We start from the raw sequence: 21,874 nt of genomic DNA, 5'->3' as shown, positions 1-21,874 counted from the left end.
ATACCTGAGCTATATAAGGTAAACTTCTTAAATTAAATGTCTTGCCCCCATATTTTACATAGATGTTATCAATAAGGAAGTTCAGCTTTTACACATTGTTTTCTCAGTAGGAAATGTGCCGATTGCATCAACTGATTTTATTGAAAAGTTCAGTTTTCTTGCTTTTTCTTTACAAAACATTTGTGATTCTCACATACGTGTATATATAGATGTGTGTCTTTTCCGTTCTGTTGGTACGACAAATAATTTCTCACCATTGAATCCAGAACTAAGAGAACAAGCATTATAAAGAAGACAAAACTCCATATCTGTGGCAGTGGAAGTTGAGCCAAGGCTTCTGGATAAATAACAAATCCTAGTCCTGGGCCTGGAATAGATACACAGATGGTAAATACATGTGAGAGAAAAGCAGGGTAAGGGAATTCAAATTAAACCTTTGGGTCATGTCCTAGCTTGGGCTAGCTGTCCTGAAATTAGATGACATGAGAATATTTCGCTGCCTTTAGTACATGATTATGTTAACTTACTATTCAAAAGGAAAATCAAAAGGAAAATCAGTCTCGAATATCTGCCAAAACAGATTCCTTGGAGCAAAAAATTAAAAATAATGATGGGAATTATATGAATGAAACCCGTGAAGATCTGGGCTCAGCAACCAAAGCTTGTCGCAAAAGGTGACTATGCTTGTCGCAAGAGGCGACTAACGGGATCGGGTGGTCAGACTTGCTGACTGGGTTGATGCATGTCATCGTACCCAAATTGCGTAGATAGATGCTAATGATGTAAATCACTGAATGTCTGCTCCAGACTCGATTAATTACAGAAAGACGTCACATAGCTGGAATATTACTGAGTGCGGCGTGAAACAACAAACAAACAAGCAACAACGACTATATGAATGAATCACTGGAAATCAGTGACGGGGTATTCGCGAAGTGGGTAAGCAGGTGTTGCTCTACGAGTAGTACCCGCCATTCACACAATCTTCATTCAAATGTAAATGCCAGTGAGTACCGAGGTTGAAAAACATAGTATCAGACAGCATGACGCGACATTTTGACCATCTTCCCGAGGCAAGCGTGTCCACTAGACTATATCAAAGTGTAGCTTCCACCCTCGCCTTTTCAAACCTTCTTTTATGTGCTAAGATATGAGTTGACAATCACACATATCTATAGTCCTTTCAGAGAATGTTTTACACAATCATTAACCATGTTCCGAAAATGCGGACACTGCTATGGCAACATGTCGAATTTGCGAAGAAATTATTCCAGAAATCAAGTAGGGACAAATAGTTTCGAAGAGGTTCAAAGCTTCAGTCAACTCGCCCAAGTACTTCATATTTACTGAACCGCAAAAGAAACGTCACCATGGATAGATAATGAGAAACCGTATTTGTCCAAACACTGTAAACATACTTTGAGACACATTAAAAAGATTAAAAACGGCAAAACTGATCATCAAGGTTGAAATTAAAGTGACAAATGTTCTTAAAGTGCAATACAACACTAGTCTCTGAGAAAATGGCATCACAAGTCAGTATCTCGTGTGTCCGCCATGTGCATTGATGACTGCCGTGCAACGTCGATACATGGAATGGATGAGGTGGTTGATGAATGCCATGGGCACTTGGGCCCACACCCTGAGGAACGCCTGACGCAGTTCAGCTGCAGTTGTCGGGCTTGGTCGGACGTCGTTCAGCCGTCTTTGAATCTCGTCCCACAGGTGCTAAATCGAGACTGAGGGCAGGCCACTGATGCAATTCTAATCGAGGAAGTCTCTTGTTGCTCTCGCAGTGTGGGCATGGGCGTTATCATGCTGAAAATCGTGGTTGCGGCGAAATGTGCCAAATGAGGTAGAGCGTGTGGTGTCAAGACATGATCAATGTACCGAGCTGCTGTGACACCATTGCCTCTCCCTGGACCGATGTTATGGAAGACCACATGGCCGACCCTCAGTGAAGACTAATTCCAACCCACACTAAGATGCTTGGACCATCCCACGGGTCTCTCTCAACAACACAAGCTTCCGAATAACGTTCCCCACGGCGTCGCCAGACTCCCCCTCTCTGCCATCTGTTGAGATACAGTAACAGCTCTCGTCTGAGAACAGGGCTCTTCTCCAATGCTGGCGGCGTCAATGCTGATGCTGTGTTGCCCACTGAAGACGGACCCGGCGATGACGTGGTGTCAGAATGGTGTGGCCTGTGACAGTGGAGGTGTCTGCTTGTCAATTGTCAACGCACGGTGTCCGCACTAATGTGTCGCTGGTGTGTCCCCATGGTCTGTCGAGCAGTTTCCGCAGCAGTAACAAAGCGATCTTGGAGATGCTGTCGCACAATCTGACGATCCTGACGTCGGGTGGTAACCCTTGGTCTTCCACTACGTGGTCGGTCATCTGTACTGTTGGTGGTCTGGTACCGTTACTGGAGCCTGAATAAGGACCTGGGCTTGAAATGCATTGGCTACTTGCCGGGCGGTTTCTCCAGCTTGCAATCGTCCAAGGGCTTGGTGTCTCTGATTGCTTGTCAATCTTGGCATGTGGATGCAATTCAATAACGAATGAATGTTATCCGATCCGGGTGGATTTTTATAGGGCAAGAAATGGGGGAACGCATGTGCATTTCAATTTGCACATAACTCACGTGCATCGTGCAGTTGGGCGATCGGTTTTATTGTCTGTCATCTGCTTTGGTTTTTTATCATCAAATTTCAATTTCCGAACCAGATAATGTAAAACTTAGAAAATTTGACAAAAATTACCTAGATATCTCAAAGACAACTTTTCATGCAATGTTACTTGGGGTGACGTTTCTTTTGCGGTTCAGTATATTTAAATGCCAACTCAGATAATGAACGCTCATGGCGGTGAGTGAAATGCAGTGCTATTTTTAGACAACTCTGCGCTGAGCGTTCCACAATGGGCAGTGTCACTTAATACTGTGTTGTCTCACTGGTCAATATGCCTCTGTTATTCTAGAGCAAATTTCGTCAGAAACAAGTATCTTCACTGTGGGAATCTGTCTATGTGTTTGTCTTCCAGGGATGACATCTTTTATCTTTTTGTGATCTGATCAACCATGTCGTCTGCTGTGGTAAAAATGGTAAATGTGGTTGAAATGGCAAGGGTAGAAACTGGGCAATACAATCGGCAAAACAACTGATTTTGGCCGAGATTTTTGGTGGAGACTCTTGCCTCTTGAAGGTACATGATGACAAGGGACGTCTCGCATTTAATTCCCCTGAGTGTCTACAATATGTTGTGGAAAGATTTAACCATGCCTTTGATTGTGAAATCTTTTTTTTGAAAAGCTAAGTGGTAAGCAAACTGTGTCGTTCCGTAAACTGTGAAGAAACTGTATTGCTCTAAAATGCATAAGCACTTGAGAAATGTGGACGCCATAAGATGAACTGATGATAAGTTGCTCGACAGTAACGGGAAATTAACAATTGGAAAATCGACATCATTCCACTACGTCAATAGCTGCAAGACATACCTGAGGACACAACATCTGTGATGGGCACACCTGCGCTATGAGCCATGAAGCCAAGAATGGAAAAAACAACTCCACCGGCAAACAAGCTTGTTCCTGCACCAACGCACGTACAGATGATTGCATTCCTACCAAAAAGCAGACATGTAATATGAAACACGTTAGTGGTTGAATAAGAGCAACAGTTAAGGGATATTTTTTATGAACAGTGACATCGAGCTTTATTTGAAATGAAGCGATATAGGTCGTAGGAGTGAGTGAAATAAAATTTAACGTCGCATCGGCATTATTTCAGCCATATAGCGACAGGACGTAGGAAATGAGATAATTTAGTAATTGGAATACTTGTAGGAAAGATTTGGTTTTTAAATGATGACAAATGGAAGATAATAAACCAAGACAAATGCAGTATCAGTGTTTCCTTGATATTGTTAAGTAATTCATCATGATGAAATGTCTTGTAACAGAAATGCTTGTTGCACATCATGAGTGTATTGTAGGTTGGATGTGTGTAAATGTGAACTTTACCTGCTCTCATGCGTTCTTATAAATAACATATAGAAATTCCCTTCCCTATCTGCCTAAAGTATTGAAGTATTGGTGCAGGCTGTTCTATATGGATAGTTGTCGATACCCAAAAGCATGTTATTCCCTATCTGCCTAAAGAGGCTTATATATTTATGAGTGCTGATGTTGACTTGGAGATTTGGTTAAACGTGATTTAATGACAGTTTAATCACGTTTTTTTATCATAAACATGTATAATCCCCATGACGAATCCTAATCTGACTAGAATAAGTTTGTTTGTTTGTTTAACGCCGCACTCAGCAATATTCTAGCTATATGACGGCGGTGACGAGAATAAGATATTTCTTGACTATCAATTATAAATTCGACCACAAAATATCAAATGTTCTTTGACAAATTGAAGATTTTGTTTATGTTTTGCAATTCGAGGATTTTAATTATATGCGAGTCTTTTGTTGTTGTTGTGGTATTGGTTGTAAAATCTTGAACGAAGCACATGTATATTTTAATTTTGTCACTCAAACGAGAACTACAACTGCATATCATGCAAACCTTTCACATATATAATACTATTTATTAGTTCAGATTTTGTACCAGAACCCATAAACAATCTCAAATGCGGAGATTATCATTACCATTTCATAAGTGTGTACATAATGTTTATGATCCCTTGACTTAAACGTAGTTTGAAGAGGAACAGTAGAAACGTCGACCGGTCATCACGTTTCGCTTCCTTAACATCATTAATAAACCATGCTGTTTAACTACTGAACCAATGGTTAAAAAAATATTTTCAAACCCGTTTTAATGTTCGTGAACGACATGATCACTGTGGGCAGATGGAAGTTAGTAAATATCATCCTACCTCTTTTGCTGACTGAGGAATTTACACCATGAGATTGGAAGTGATAATTTTGTGATGAAGAAGGCCAAGAGAGAAGTACACATTCCGTAGCAAACGTGTTGTTATACATGCAGTCTGAGGTCTAGCTTGGCTGAACTCATTGATAACTTAGCATGTTTGTAATGTGTACGTCCGGCTGCAGAATGTCATCACAATAGCGTGTGTATGGTGGGGTAGCCGAGTGATTAAAGACGTCGCTCGTCACGCCAAAGCTCGGGTTCGATTCCCCACATGGGTACATTTTGTAAAGCCTTTTCTGGCGCCACCATAGTGTAGTAATATTGCTAAAAGCGCCGCGATAGTGTTGAATATTGTCAAAATCCTCATAATAGTGTTTGGCGCTTATGCTGGCTTGCATTTTCACCAAGTTTGTTCTAGTGTGCGATATTATCGCCCTTTTCAATACGCTGCAATTGAGAGTTTTTTTATTTCCTGTATGCAGTTAGCGACAATTCGTTCATGTCGACGTTGGTATAGAATGGTTCTCCCATTTCGATGCTGCATGAACCTATGCATTTGTCACTGAAGGATACTTGTAACTTAAATACTCTTGATGGCAATTTTAAATCCAAATCAATCATCGTAACAAACATTTAAAATTATGACACAAACAGTAATAATGATATATTTTTCACTACCTTAGACAGTTGCTATTAAATTTGTTAAAGCTGGACAATGTGATAACTCCTCCCCATGCAGGGCCAAGAGAGAAGAATACTTGAACACAGGCTTCGATCCACACCTACAAGAAAGTATTCGGTTACGCGGATAATCTCTCCAGATTCGTCTATTTTATAGCTTGAAAATAATAAATTCGATGAAACCAAAATGTCAGTTTAATTCATTTAACATCATTTTAATACTTTATTGGTAAAAAATATGTAAATATGGATGAGTGAGTGAGTGAATTATTTGGGTTTAACACCGCTTTTAACAGTATTCCAGTTATATCGCAGCATGTGAGCTTAATGTTGGAGGAACGCCCGAAGTGATGCAGGTCTCAGACGTTTATGAATATGGATGTCATATTTCATCTTTATTTGACTCATCGTGAGCCATTTAATTGTAAATCGTTGAAAGATAATAATAAAACTTGCTTCATTCACCTGTATGTTTGATAATTTGCTGAAATTAGGGGTAATGTAGAACAGAGCACCGTCTGTTCCACCAGGTAAAGTCAGTCCACGGACAAGAAGGATGAAAAGTAAACCATATGGAAGTGTCGCTGTCACGTACACAACCTGCAACACAGTAACCACAGGTCATCAGTAATTCCCACACTCCACTATATTAATATTATCTTTCATATTCAAATAACATCTGCAGAGGGAGAAAGGTGGTTTTGGCACAGCCTGTCCAGGCTCATCGCCCGATCAATGTGCTTACCCCCTCCATTATTACATAAGCTGCAAATACTTCAATGGCAAGGCAAACTACAATATGTCCTCGTCATTCAAAGAATTGAGTGAATCATACATTTTGGGTTCATCATGTCTTTATCGAACTGTCAACAGCTGCAGGGGTCAAACTAAAGACATGGTGACAACACAAACTCGGTTATTTACATTATATTTATATTGATCATGTCCAATGGCATTTATAATTGACACCAAACATGCAGCTGCTCAGCCATGTAAATAATAGAGACAAAATCCTTTCCCTTTTATAAGATTTGTTTTGCCTAAAATGATTGCACAGTCATGATACCAGGTGTTCGCGAAAAGCTGAGAGTGTACTGCCCCACCGGTGGAACCCGTCACGTACACATGCAAAGGCAAGCTTAAGTCAAAATAGGGAATTGCATCGGACATCATTCTAGTCACCGATGCGTCAAACTTCGAAATGTCCTCCACATGTATACCAAAAAGCTTGTTGAAAGCTTTACTTAGGCCTTGAATGTTGTAACCTTGATCAAACAACTTCTCGCTCTTTGAAATCTTGATAGAAAGAACATGCTTGATTGTACCTCAAAAGTTAAAATGTAGACACCAAGGGCTTGAGCTGCATGAATATTGCTTGACACACTGTAGATAGATCTAACTATGAAACAGATGAAGCGGTCTGACCTGTTTCCTCTAGTGCTAGTACAGGTTGGTAAACCAATGGAAGTGATTGGCTATTTGATGTTTTTTGAACGATATCAGGTCATCGATATACCTGAGCTAAAAAGTTAAACTTCTCGGCCAAATTGCTTTCTTTTGACTTTGCCAATCCGAGCAGAACTTCTTATTGACATGCATAAAAATCAGGTCAGCAAGAAAGGGAGCGCAAATTGTGCCCATGGAGATGCCTACTTCTTGCCTAAATGTCTTGCCCCAGTCGAGCATGTCACATATTGTTTTCTCAGATGGCATTTTCTTTCATTTCTTTTTCAAATTAACCTGAACCTCTGAAGATATATATGTAACTACATTTATTGCTATATGGCAGTGTATTTATTGTTAAACAATTATTGTAACAGTATTACATTGTTTCTGTTGAGATTCAGTAGAAGTTCACTGCATTGTATTTGGACAATGATTAGTTGTCAGGAATGTAGTACTACTTAATGTAAGCAGGGGTGAGGAATTATATTATTATATTTAGATGCTAGTGTGATGTGTAAACTTCCGAAAAAGCGTGGACTGATGTGGAGCTTTAGAGAATGTTCTGGAAGATCAAGGGACGAGTGCGTGCCTCTTGTATATCATCTCACATTTCATCTGACATTACATCAAGACCAGCTTTTGTGTGAAGATCACATTTCACCCTGGATTCCTAGCTTGGGCCTGTCTCGGAAGCTTGACCACTGTTGCGGCGAGGTGATTATTATTCTTGTCATTGTCATTTCCACTGCTCTCACATTTTATACTGCCATTGAATTTTGTCCTTCCACTCTGTTGTGTACTGCCATTGTAATTTCTGTGCATTGATTTGCATTGATTTGTAAACCTAGATAATTTTGTAATACAATTGTCGATTGTATATCATTTGTAGTTTGATTGTTGGTTTCACACTACGTATTATTTCATCATTTACGTACAGATTTCTGGGTTAAACACATTGTTTCAGTTTGGGTAATCGACACATCACACTATGGTCATCACGTTTTCTAACAAAAGCCCCATGGATCAAGGGATGTAAGTTTTCCATAAGTTTGTCATCAGGGATGGTGATGTACAACATTGAAAAGTCAAATGTGTTGACAAAATAGAACATGGTTTTTTTCTGAGATTGTAAAAAGTGAAACAAATCCTTTGAGCTTTCCACATGGTATTAATTCCACTTGTCTCAAATACTTTCTGTGAATATAATGAAAGTCCCTTCCTTGACTGTATTAAGGATTATGGTTAATCTTTGAGACAGGGATTTGGTGGTACATTTGATGGACCCAGCAATATATATCTGTCGGTACAGATTTTTATGGAGCTTTGAAATCCAGTACAAAAAGAGGAGTGGACACGTCTTCAGGTCAAAAGTTGATGGTACTGATGTATGGTTTTGACAGATTTCTTACTCAGTTAATAAACTGGTCTCATGTGTGGCATTATTTGATATGTCACTTATATTAAGTGCTTAAAGCAGAGTCCACTGTGCAATTCCATCAATATCAATACCAACGTTCCGCTAGCACTTCGTCACTAATGCGTCAAATATGGTCAATATACAACTAATTGATGTTTGTTCGAAATAGCTATCGTGTTAGTCAATCTTATAATTGAACAGAGATGTCTTACCTTTCCGACGGACCTGACACCCTTAACTAAAGTCGCAAATATGAGAAACCATGAAGCAAAGAGACACAGAGCCAGTTCCCACTTGATGCTTCCCAGCTGATCCAGACCTGAGCTGATGCTGAGGACCTTGTATCTGAAGACACATCACTCAAAGAATCAAATACGGAAAGAGAGCGTTTATTTGTTTGTTTCTGTAACGCCGCACTCAGCATTATGTCAGCAATATCCCGAAGGCCTGTAAATAAGCTAGCCGGGTCCAGAAAAAGCAGTAATAGATACGTCATCGGGCTACGATAACACGCCATCAAACAAGTCATCTCGCTGACCACCCGATCCATTAAGACACCTCCAATTCTACCTCGGGCCACACTGGCATTATTGTGAAGTGAATAACGCTTGTAAAGATCAGGTTCAAGTAAAGGTGTTTTTCTGTTTTAAGCCAAAGTTAAAGCTGACCACTCAGAAGACCCTTTCAACGACAAAAAGAAAACGAAATGCTAATATTCGTTACCATACAAAGAGTAATTGAAACACCAAATGCTATATATGTATATACTTCCAGAATTCTTCGGCAGCTGTGTGATATACGGTTTTATTTGTTCCCCAGCTTATGCCAAATGATGTGACGTTGTGTGCAGTGAATGTCAAGTTGACAAGGGTCCTATGTGTTTCTGTGCTGTTTCCAACTGAAATGGAAAAGAGCATACTTGTAACCCATTCATTTTTTACAATTCAACTCTTGATATTCTTTGTATTGTAAAGAACATTTAGAAATAGCTACACTGATTTGTTTCCGTGAAACCAACTTTTACATTACAAGAAGCATAATGTCAATGTAGTGGTTTTTTTAAGTACTTTGCAAAGCTGCCAAAATGTTTTTGAGACATTTTTCTTCATCTTGAAAAAAGATAAAACGGCTTCTTTGCATATATTAACAATACCCCAGTCACCACCTTAGATTAAAGGTTTGTGCTCATATATCAATACTTGCAAACTTTGAGAAATAACTGTTTAATTTGCAAGAATTTCAAAACATAATGACATTGATGCTATTTGGTAGATTAAGCATATTAACCAGCATTAATTCCGATAATCAAGATAATTTATTTCATAAGACCAATTTACAGAAATATTCGAAAGGTGATATAGCCCTTTTAACACCACATCGTTGTAATGCTGGCGAGTATATTTATTTACATCCTTTGTGATTATGACTGCAATCTTGGTTTACCTTCAACGAACGGTTGTGTCAATGCTTCAACACTTTTGACACAGCTGTCGGTGTTCCAGGGATTGTGACAGTTTGCCCAGGGCAGGGCGGTACTACAGGCGAAGACTAAATAGTACACAGACCAGGCACAGTTTACAGTGTAGTACAAGGCAGAACCGCCGGACATAATCAACATGCCGATTCCAAGACCTGATACAAACATACCATATGATAATCTTGTTCCCTTATAATTTGTATGATAATGTATACGCATATATTATTGCTGCTATTGGTATGAGAAAGGAGTTTATACTCTGTCGTTTAAAGATGTACAGAGAAATATTATAATGGACAACATTTAGTGATGGGTGGCTCTTTGGAAATACATTTGACGATTTCGTTTTGTGTTTAGTGAATATTCTAGAAAATCAGATGAGACAACAGATCTTATCCTATCCAGGCGAAATTTGTGAGATGTTGAAGAATGATGTTTCTTTCAACGGAAAGTTTAGTTGTATGGAGTCATTTAGTGGTCAAACAGCCACAATGAGAAGCTCACCTTTCATTAAAGGACACACACTCCACACATGGGCTGCACCCTTGCCACGAAACTGTCCAATGGCAACTTCAAGATAGAACAGAGGCAGGCCACATAACGTCATACACGCGATGTAAGGGATGAGAAATGCACCTGGAAATAAATAAGTGATAATTGGTCTCTGCCTCCTATATATTGCTGAATATGCGACTTTGTGGTAAAATGTTGGTATTCCGCTTGTCTTGAACGTCGGATGGCTTGATATTACAGTATTTCAAATGGTCTCATGTCTCTGAGTTAACGTTTTGCACAGGAAATATATAGGATCATTATGGGGGATCATTTGAATTCAAAACGTACGTCAGTGCGATAGAAAAATCAATCCCGATTATCAGCCGAAAAGATTTCAAAGAGCGGAAAAGGCAAAATGATGCTGAAGATTATATGAATGGAGCAAGGTGTTCTCGTAACGGGCATGTCGAGCTCTCCCGGTAGCACCCGCCACTCACACAATTTTCATTAAACAGATGATGTTGTGTGTACATATTTTTAAAATAACTGAACACCCGTTGGGAACTGCTTGACTATTGTTGAGTGTGCTAAAACATATCAAACAATCTAAGCGAACAAACAGCATGGCATATTGGCTTTGGATACTCTTATGGCGTTAAAGAACACACGATGCACAAATCATTACAGTAGACATGTATCATGTAGTAAAAATACCATCTGTAGTGGTTTCTCAATTGCCGTTTCCGTGCACCACGTTTAACAATAAATGAGCGCTCATAATGATTCTGATCCACACTTTCATACGCATTAAACAAATACATATGACAACTGTTCATAGAAATAGTTCGATGGTAGGTATTCCTGTTCAAGTAGCAATGAGCGTGCATGTTTATGTGTAAAACTGTACAAAAATAGATTATTATGTACGTACCTCCGCCGTTTCTAATGCAGATATAAGGGAATCGAAGCACGTTTGAAAAGCCAACAGAGAATCCGACAACCGATAACAGGTACTCAACTTGTGAACCCCAGCGTCCCCTCTTCTCCCCCTCCTGCTGGTGAGATTGGGGGCTGTTCACTACATCAGTCATTGGAATCATCTCTGCCCGTCGCAGTTCTTCATTGCATTTAACATCCATTTTCTGAAATACCGTTGTATGCTATTATTTCGAAGAGTCCTCCACTCCGTTTATTACCTATTTAAATAAACATATAATACGATACATACCACCAGCAGACTACGTACACAGCTGGTGCTGCTACATATATTTTACATATGATGATTGTCCATATTGCAACACATGACATCGAGACATCACATTTTGCCTAACATAATACTGTACCTAATGTCCTAGCCCCACGAGCCACATCTCATGGGTGTACATGTTCAATGATATCTATTTAATTTGTGTAAACGTGAAATATGTTGTTTGATAACCACAAATGAATAATATCATTTTATAAGAAATATGGGATTAAATATAATAAGATAACAATTAAAAAAAGATTTATGGTGACACAGATATTTGTTTGTAAAATGAATAGACCATAACGTGATGTTTATTGTTAATCCGGTCGGGTGATTGACGTAAATTATAGTTATTGCTTAAAATCTAAATAATCTCCCATTTTTGAAACTTTTTACGTTTCATCTTCGCAGAATCTACAAGACTCAGAGAGCTGATATTTTGGAACCTATGTACCACTACAATAATACCTTATTTCCGATTAACTCCTTTACTAAATAGGGTAGAAACCATGGATTCCTGGCACCTGTAAAAAATGATAATAACTTGGAAAAGAATGACTGTGGTCATTTGAGCTTCATATGTTGTGGCATGGTGTACTTTCTATGTTCATCATCTAAGTGTCAAATTCAACAAGAGGTAAATTTAAGTGTCTTATGATAATAATTGTGTTAGTTCATTACTTCTACACATTTGTGCTCTGCAGTCCTATGTACGTGACATACAATTTCAGCGTGTGTACTATACAGTCCTATGGACGTGATATACCTTTCCACGTGTGTACTATACAGTCCTATGAGCGTGACATACCTTTCAGCGTGTGTACTATACACTCCTATGGACGTGATATACCTTTCCACGTGTGTACTATACAGTCCTATGAGCGTGACATACCTTTCAGCGTGTGTACTATACACTCCTATGGACGTGATATACCTTTCCACGTGTGTACTATACAGTCCTATGGACGTGACATACCTTTCAGCGTGTGTACTATACACTCCTATGAGCGTGACATACCTTTCAGCGTGTGTACTATACACTCCTATGAGCGTGACATACCTTTCCACATGTGTACTATACACTCCTATGAGTGTGACATACCTTTCCACATGTGTACTATACACTCCTATGAGCGTGACATACCTTTCCACAGGTGTACTATACACTCCTATTAGCGTGACATATCTTGCCACAGGTGAACGATACTCTCCTGTGAGCGTGACATACCTTTCCACAGGTGTACGATACACTTCTGTGAGCGTGACATACCTTTCCACAGTTGAACGATACTCTCCTGTCAGCGTGACATACCTTTCCACAGGTGTACGATACACTCCTGTGAGCGTGACATACTTTCCACATGTGTACAATACACACCTATGAGCGTGACATACCTTTCAGCGTGTGTACTATACACTCCTATGACCGTGACATACCTTTCCATGTGTACTATACACTCCTATGAGCGTGACATACCTTTCCATATGTGTACTATACACTCCTATGAGCGTGACATACCTTTCCACAGGTGTACTATACACTCCTATGAGCGTGACATACCTTTCCATATGTGTACTATACACTCCTATGAGCGTGACATACCTTTCCACAGGTGTACTATACACTCCTGTGAGCGTGACATACCTTTCCAGAGGTGCACTATACACTCCTGTGAGCGTGACATACCTTTCCACAGGTGTACGATACACTCTTATGAGCGTGACATACCTTCCACAGGTGTACGATACACACCTTTGAGCATGACATACCTTTCCACATATATACTATACACTCCTGTGAGCGTGACATACCTTTCCAGATGTGTACTATACACTCCTGTGATCGTGACATACCGTTCCACAGGTGTACGATACACTCCTATGAGCGTGACATACCTTTCCACATGTGTACTATACACTCCTATGAGCGTGACATACCTTTCCACATGAGTACTATACACTCCTATGAGCGTGACATACCTTTCCACAGGTGTACTATACACTCCTGTGAGCGTGACATACCTTTCCACATGTGTACTATACTCTCCTATAAGCTTGACATACCTTTCCACAGGTGTACTATACACTCCTGTGAGCGTGACATACCTTTCCAGAGGTGAACTATACACTCCTGTGAGCGTGACATACCTTTCAACATGTGTACTATACAGTCCTGTGAGCGTGACATACCTTTCCACATGTGTACTATACACACTTATGAGCGTGACATACATTTCCACAAGTGTACTATGAACTCCTATGAGCGTGACATACCTTTCACATGTGTAGGATACACTCCTATGAGCGTGACATACCTTTCAACGTGTGTACTATACAGTCCAATGAGCATGACATACCCTTCACATGTGTACCATACACTACTATGAGCGTGACATACCATTACCCATGTGTACTATACACTCCTATGAGCGTGACGTGACATACCTTTCCACAAGTGTACTATTCACTCCTATGAGCGTGACATACCTTTCACATGTGTATGATACACTCCTATGAGCGTGACATACCTTTCAGAGTGTGCACTATACAGTCCTATGAGCATGACATACCTTTCACATATGTACTATTCACTCCTATGAGCGTGACATACTTTTCACATATGTACGATACACTCCTATGAGCGTGACATACCTTTCAGCGTGTGCACTATACAGTCTTATGAGCGTGACATACCTTTCAACGTGTGCACTATACAGTCCTATGAGCCTGACATACCTTTCAACGTGTGCACTATACACTCTTATGAGCGTGACATACCTTTCCATGTGTGCACTTTACAGTCCAATGAGCGTGACACACTATCCCCAAGTTTACTATACACTCCAATGACGGTGACATACCTTTCCACAAGTGTACTATACACTCCTATGTGCGTGACATACCTTTCCACAAGTGTACTATACACTCCTATGAGCATGATGTACCTCTTCACGTGTGTTCTCTGCAGCTCTATGGACGTGACATACCTTTCAACATATATGCCCGGAGGTATCCGATGATTGTAGCACTGTGAAGGTACATTGGGTGTCTATTGACAAGGGTACGTTATGGGAAAAGACATACCCGGGGGTGTCCGTTGGTTGGAGAAGGCTAGGGAGAGACCATATAGATGCCATGTCATAAATCTCTAGGAGACGGACTTCATCTTATTGCACCTTAACATATACCTTATGTAACTGAACTTTAAGATTTATAGCTCAAATACAGTTTCCATCTATTTTGTCACAAGAAGTTTGCACATTATTTTGTGACATATGGTAGTATAACGCACGGTTAATGTCCGAAGCAAACGGGTGAAAGATAATCTTGATATGAATTGTTTGTTGGAAAATTATTAATGTTGCTGTCAGGTTAAATTAAACGTGTAACACGTGTTAACATGTGTTGCAGTCATGATGCGGTTGTTATTTGCTGATTAGTGTGCAATCATGCCAGTTCTTACATTCAAAGCCAATCGAGGTTAAATCTGTGGAAAGTGGGTTCTAGAAGTAATTTAGCGAAGTCCAGTATTGGTGTGGTCCTCAAAGGAGGTCCTCTGCGTAAGGCCAAAATGTGGTATTATTTGAATAATGTTATATCAATTACAAGCTTTAAAAATACCTTAGTTTAGTCTTTTCATCCAGAATGATTCGGTCTGTTCCTGTGAACCTCTAGCTAAACAAGCGAAACGTATATGGGGCAGAAATTTGGGTGTTCAAGTACAGAAAAAATATTGAGAAAGTGCAAGCTTACTATATAAATGATTTGCTGGAGTAAAATATAGTTTTGCGTTAATGTTGGAGACGGTTTCTTGTTGCTACTTACACAAAATGTTATGGATATTGGTGTTAACTTATGAAATTGAAACGGACGTTATCCAAATAAAAGCGACAAAATTCTTTCCATAATCATAATAGTGAGTGAGTATGCTTTTTCGCCGCTTTTAGCAATATTCCAGCTATATTACGGCGAGGGATACCAGAAATGGACTTCACACATTGTACCCATGTTGGGAATCGAACCTGGGTCTTCGGCGTGACGAACAAACGCTTTAACCACAAGGCTACCCGACCGTCCCCATAATCATAAGAAATCTCTACAAAATGAATTTTTCAATATGCGTAAATGACCCGATGATGTCGGCAGTTTGAATTGGGCTTCTTGTTTTGGAGGTCTTCTTTTTCAGACAGAACTTGTATTTACCTGGATTACGCAGTTGGCGCAGTTTAGGCATTTATTGATCTATTTCAGCAAAGATGCAAAGATACAGCGACTAAAATGTGAACAGTAAAATCATGGAAACAGATATTTCAAAGAGTTATTCTTCCTACTAATCACTTCTTACACCAGAGAAATATAGTTCATGGTTTAAACAGAAAGTTTAAAAAAGGTTGCGAGGTTGCAATATGTGACCAGAAATACATCTAGAAGGTTTTCTTGAAACATATTGTAAATATAAAACGTCAACACCAGAGAACGACCAGTCTGACGAAACAAATTCCACTAGGCGTAACATATCAATGAAAACGGGTTTTGAAGACCTATTCTCACCCGAATCTTCACGGGTCCCTGAACATTTGATATAAATATAAATGTATGTATGGTCACCGCGTTTTGTAACACAAGCCCTTTGGATTAGGGAATAAGTTTTTTCTTAAGTTTGTCGTGTGGGATAGTGGTGTAAATAGTTGAAAAGTAAAATGTTTTTACGTAATTGAACATGAGATTGTAAAAGGTCAAGAAAATCCTTTGAGTTTTGAGAATCCACATGGTATTAATCCACTTGTCTCAAATACTTTCAGAGAATATAAAGACGGGCCTTTCTTGATTGTATAATCTATGCGACAGGGATTTGGAGGTTCATTGTGGAAGCAGCAATATATCTCTCTTTGTACGAATTTTTATGGAGCTTTGGAATCCAATCCATGGACATGTCTTCCTCAGTTAACATACTCGTACACTCGATTCTGCTTTTAGTGGCGATTTCTTATGGATAAGGATAATTGTTCGGTCGTTTTTATTTATATGCCGCATCATTTGATATGTAACTACAAATGATTCGTGTCGTGCTGTCAGACTTTGGATGACAGCTGGTTGAGACAGAATTGGTTTATTCATTAATTCTGTTTCCACTTTTTCGGTTTGTGCATTCTACCAATGACGCGTAAAAATGACGTTCAACTGATGGAAAGGACCTAAATCTAAATCAGATCTGCAAGTGTCTACCAAATTTAATGCAAATTTAAACCATTTCGACAAAACCTTTCCCATATTCATAAGAAAAACCGCCCAAAAGCAGAGTCGTTTGTACGAATCCGACTATCTGATGAGCATGTGTTCGTGAATCACTATGAAATAGTGTTCGCGAAAAAGTGAGTGTATCCTACCCAGCTATGGCACCCGTCAAAACCATATACAGTTCCAAGTGCGGCCTCTGGGTCGGATACATATGACAAAACAGGGCAGAGACTTACCTCGCCGATAGCTGATGGCTGCATCTGAAGACAAAAAAAGGTATAGACTATGTTAACATAATACCTCGGGCAGTAATGGAATAGTGATATTGCATTAAGTCACTGTAAACTGCTACAAACCGATTTCTCTACACATGCATGGACTCTCGTACGACGCACCTGCTGGTATTTGGACAAAAGCTATTTTTATGAGCAATAATCATTCAGGTATACAATTTGCTATATCAAGGAGCACGACTGCAGCAAGATTATGATATGTTACAGTCACATGAAATAGTGAAACTAGTTCATCTAGTTCCAGAATGGAACTTGGACTTGGCTGATTGCCCTGTTGGCGTTTATGGGTAGGTCACGATTTTCATTGGTTCTCGTTGTTCCACACTCGAATATTGCCCTGATGGCGTTTATGGGTCAGTCAAGATTTTCACTGGTTCTCGTGTTCCACACTCGAATATTTACAGGTAGCCGTGGCATTTTATAGATGCAATATTGCTGGCTTTTCTGCTACACAACATTCACTCACTCCACTGTGTATGTGCTAGTTAACAATGTGAATATAAGTAAAAGCAAATGCACGTTCCTTAAAACATGTTGCTTCAAATAAAGGATCATAATCTGTCATTATTTGTTGTAACATGAACTTATATTACCACAATGCCTGTCAGTGAAACACTGTTACAAAAGGGCACACAGTGTATTTACATAAAGTAGATTAAGGTCACCACATAGTCTACTAGCTATATTTAAGGGTAAAGAAACAATCAAACTCTGCTAAGGACAACGCACGTATATTTACTTATAGTTTATATACACATTTTACGTTATAAATATTGAAAGAAATACAGTCGATTGTTGGTAACCGTAGATCTGTGTAACAGACATTCTCGAAAAACGTTCTACATATTTATTGGTTGCAGTTTGATATCATATTAATCTGTGCAAATATCTATATATTGCCCTTGAAGATCCGGGTTTGGATAGGTCTTCAGCAACCCATGCTTGTCGTAAGAGGCGACTAACAGGATCGGATGGTTAGGCTCGATGACTTGTTTGGTTGATGCAGGTCATCGTATCCCGATTGCGTAGATCGATTCTCACGATGTCAATTACTGGATCATCTGGTCCATACTCGATTATTTACAGACCGGATTATTGCTGAGTGCGGCGTTAAAAAACAAACCAACCAACCAAAATCACAGAGACGTTCCAATAGGGTTGGTGTTTTTGTATATCTACCGGTACAGTTTCAAATTTTAGTTTGTGATTATTTAACGAATATTCCAGCTATATGACGGCGGTCTGTAAATAATCGAGTCTGGACCAGACAATCCAGTGATTGATATCATGAGCATCGATCCACGCAATTTGGATCGATGACATGCATCAACCAAGTCAGCGAGCCTGACCACCCGATCCCGTTAGTGGCCTTTTACGACAAGCATAGTCACCTTTTACGGCAAGCATGGGTTGCTGAAGACCTATTCTACCCCGGATCTTCACTGGTCGCATGGTTCACTAAATTCACTTGAAAACATCACCATTACAACATAAATCGCTATTGGAACGTCTCTGTGAAACATGTGAAACATGTGAAACATGTGAAACATGTGATGTCTGAGAAGGGCAACATTACGCAATGTCTTGTATAAAATACAAATAAGAAAGAGAATCACAAATACTCCTCAGTCATGATAAAGAATTTGGTAAACTCCGTTAAAAGGAACATTTCTTAATAAATCTTTACCAGCAGTTTCACAGAAACAATTTCCCAGATCGGTTAACATATCTACAATTATAAACAAATTCCTTGTGTGTTCAACATTACCATAGTTTTGCTCAATTCTCATAGTGTTTCCAAACCATTATAATACACTTGTGTAAAAATAAAATTGTTATAATGTACCTCCTTTGTATTTTGAATGTGCCTGTGTGTTTTGCACTTATTGTGCATACACTTTGAAGTTTGTGATAGTGTAATACCGCCACTGTTACTTCATGGAATGTTACACAATACATATCTCATCTAAAACATCTTTGTAGTATGCTAGTTTGTTACAGTTGTGTACGGGGACGTGGATGCCCCAATCGCCTAATACGCTGTATTCGCTATGCAGAGTTGTGTCCCTTGGGCACGCCAGACACCTATGGTTGTGTGTTCGAATCCCGGTTCGCACCGATTATGTTGTCAGCATTAATACCAAAGTGGTGAACGTCTAAGACTAACATCAATTCGGGCTGTCCTCCCACGTCAAGCTGACACGCCGTGATATAAGTGGAATACTATTCAAAGTAGCGTGAAACCCAACTCACTCACTCATTACTCTTGTGTACGGTTCCGTTTGGTTAACATGGTTTGTGTTGTGATTACTTCCGGTTTAGATTTGAAGTTTAGAAGAATGTTACTATGTTCAAACCAAACATCGTGAATATATCATGCAAACGTATTAGTGTTTATTAAAATAATTGCAAACTACAGTCTAACCTGTTGATTACACATGTATCCAGAAGCAAAGCACATATACGGTTGTAAAATCTGTGTCGGAAGTTAAAAAAAATGTCAAAGTAATAAACCATGCAGAACCGTAAACCGCCGCATGAAACAGTATAAATCATGCATTACAGTGAACTACTTGAAACAATACTGTTCTTAATTGTGCACAGCAAGCACCATACATGTGATCACGAAGACTGATTACAGATTTCTCAGTTGGCGAAGAACTTCACATATAAAGACCTAGCTTAACGCCAATAGAGGACATCCTTTTCAAATTTATTTTCTGTGGTCTGGGAGACGTACCACGGGGTCAGTGTCGCATGGAGGGAGAATCCTGCTAAAGGCCCAGCCTGGGCCAGTGTAATCGGATATGTTGCTGAGTCTCAGGTTTGGACTGTTTGCTGAATAGAACATTGGCAAACGAACAAGGGTAGTCTGCCATAGAGACTAACACTTAGTCTTTAGAAAACATTTTTTTTAAAGTAATTGTAATTTACTTTTTCAAAAGAACCTTTCCTCCTCCGCTGGGGCCACACAAAACTGTTACAGCATCACATATAAATAATACATTTTGTACACTGGATACATTGATTACTTGAAAGTTAAAACAGCTATCTAAATAATTCCGATATTTATCGTTGGGAGAGAGAAGTAGTGACAGTAGTGACAGGTATCTGATGGGTGCATTCAGGTGTCGAGTCGCTGTATCAGATGGCCCAACTTGCCTAGCTATAGCTCTCAAGATGACGACGGCAATACAGATCCTGAAGTAGTGTGTCCAAAGTCCCTGAGCCATATTATGTTCTCTTCCGCCCAGCCATTACTATAATGCTTTAGCCCCAAATGAAGCAAGTCTAGATTTTCCACATGTTAAGACTGAAACTTCCATCTCAATGGGGCTCCTTTTCAATTTAAATATAGTCGATCGTGTTTATAATATATTTTCAGAGACATAGCGTTAGTACAACTATCCAACATATTCCATGCAAGTCGAGATTTCTTCAGACAGACTCTCCACTCCTTTCAATATATGTCAAAAGACAATTAATTTGTTTTATTCAGAGTGGCAATGTTAATCTGGCGGTTTACAAAACATAACAGTTTCAACATCTCGAATTTGTTTTTCGACACTGGCCTGGCGGATACGTTATATGTAAATGTCAGCGTAGATCCTTCAATATCCTTTTGCTCAAGACACATATACTGATAAATTAGTAGTAATAGTAGCATTACTACACATAAAATATATCAATTTGTATATATCAGTTTGCTCTTGTCATCCATATTCGTGCTTTTGGCACTTTGTCTACAGGAGGTTGTTGGGTAGAGAATAATGGTTACATCACATCAGAAATTAGGCCAGGTCCAAATTTAAGTTATGATTTCCTGGACCGACTTGTATGTTTGAAACCCGAACGTAATATGGCTGGATATTGCTGAACGTGGTATTAACCAGGTTACTCACACATTTATTCAACTTTATGCACGTTCTACAATCATCTACGATCACTGTATGTAAGAAGGTAAATGTATATTTCAATCTAAATGTATATTGTAAGCTTTATCTGTATGACTATTATTTGATATGTAATAATCAGAAATATTGTAAATATGGACATAATGCTATTTAGGAAATATGTTGTCTGCGTTGTGTATTCATGATCAACAAGGTGAATAGTATGTGAACCTTATTTATCATGTGGGCTACTGCATACGACTTACTGGAAAGGTTGGCCGCCACTCGGGCCGAAGGCTCCGCTCCCGTGTCACCCACAGGGTATGCCTTTGTTATAGTTTGTTTCATTATATATATGCTTCGGAACATGCTCTGGACTGGACCATCCTTATTGTTATTGGAAGAGTGCAGGTCCGATCATTGCTGGATACGGGGGCGACAGTTTCCATCCTGTCACGGTCATTCTATAACACATACTTGAATCATGTTCCCTTAGAGCCTTTATAAGATATCCTTGACATAGAGTGTGCAGGCTGGGAGTCTCTATACCATATACGAGACATGTTGAGGTTAAGTTAGAGGCTACAGGAATCGGATCTGAGGAGCCTATATCGTGTTTGTTTATCATCTATTAAGATACCAACTACAACAAGAACGTGCCAGCTTTACATGGAACATGTCACGTGATCACAATGGCGGCTGTTTTGATTTTGCTCTCTGTTGATTTTGCTGTGTAAGGCCTACTAACAGAAGATCGCGGCAGAAATGTCATCGATAACCTGCTGCTAAGGATTCAGTCG

The 21,874-nt window shown here is 39.4% G+C and overlaps 1 protein-coding gene across 1 annotated transcript; it reads right to left on the bottom strand.

Annotated features, from left to right (window-relative positions):
* Positions 1 to 3,476: 3,476 nt before the first annotated feature.
* On the bottom strand, positions 3,477 to 11,522 carry LOC124112833 (sodium- and chloride-dependent GABA transporter 3-like). The gene is made up of 7 exons (XM_048398707.1): positions 11,333 to 11,522; positions 10,411 to 10,542; positions 9,884 to 10,061; positions 8,642 to 8,774; positions 6,032 to 6,166; positions 5,564 to 5,667; positions 3,477 to 3,621 (listed from the first exon to the last, which is right to left on the bottom strand). Exons 1-7 carry the CDS (start codon positions 11,499 to 11,501, stop codon positions 3,477 to 3,479), a joined length of 996 nt encoding a protein of 331 aa, XP_048254664.1. The 5' UTR covers positions 11,502 to 11,522.
* Between the last annotated feature and the right edge of the window lie 10,352 nt (positions 11,523 to 21,874).

The sequence above is a fragment of the Haliotis rufescens genome, unplaced genomic scaffold (assembly GCF_023055435.1).
Source record: "Haliotis rufescens isolate VD_foot unplaced genomic scaffold, xgHalRufe1.0.p SCAF_19, whole genome shotgun sequence".
In the NCBI taxonomy this organism is placed as follows: Eukaryota; Metazoa; Mollusca; class Gastropoda; order Lepetellida; family Haliotidae; genus Haliotis; species Haliotis rufescens.
This window is presented reverse-complemented; position numbering and strand designations above follow the sequence as displayed.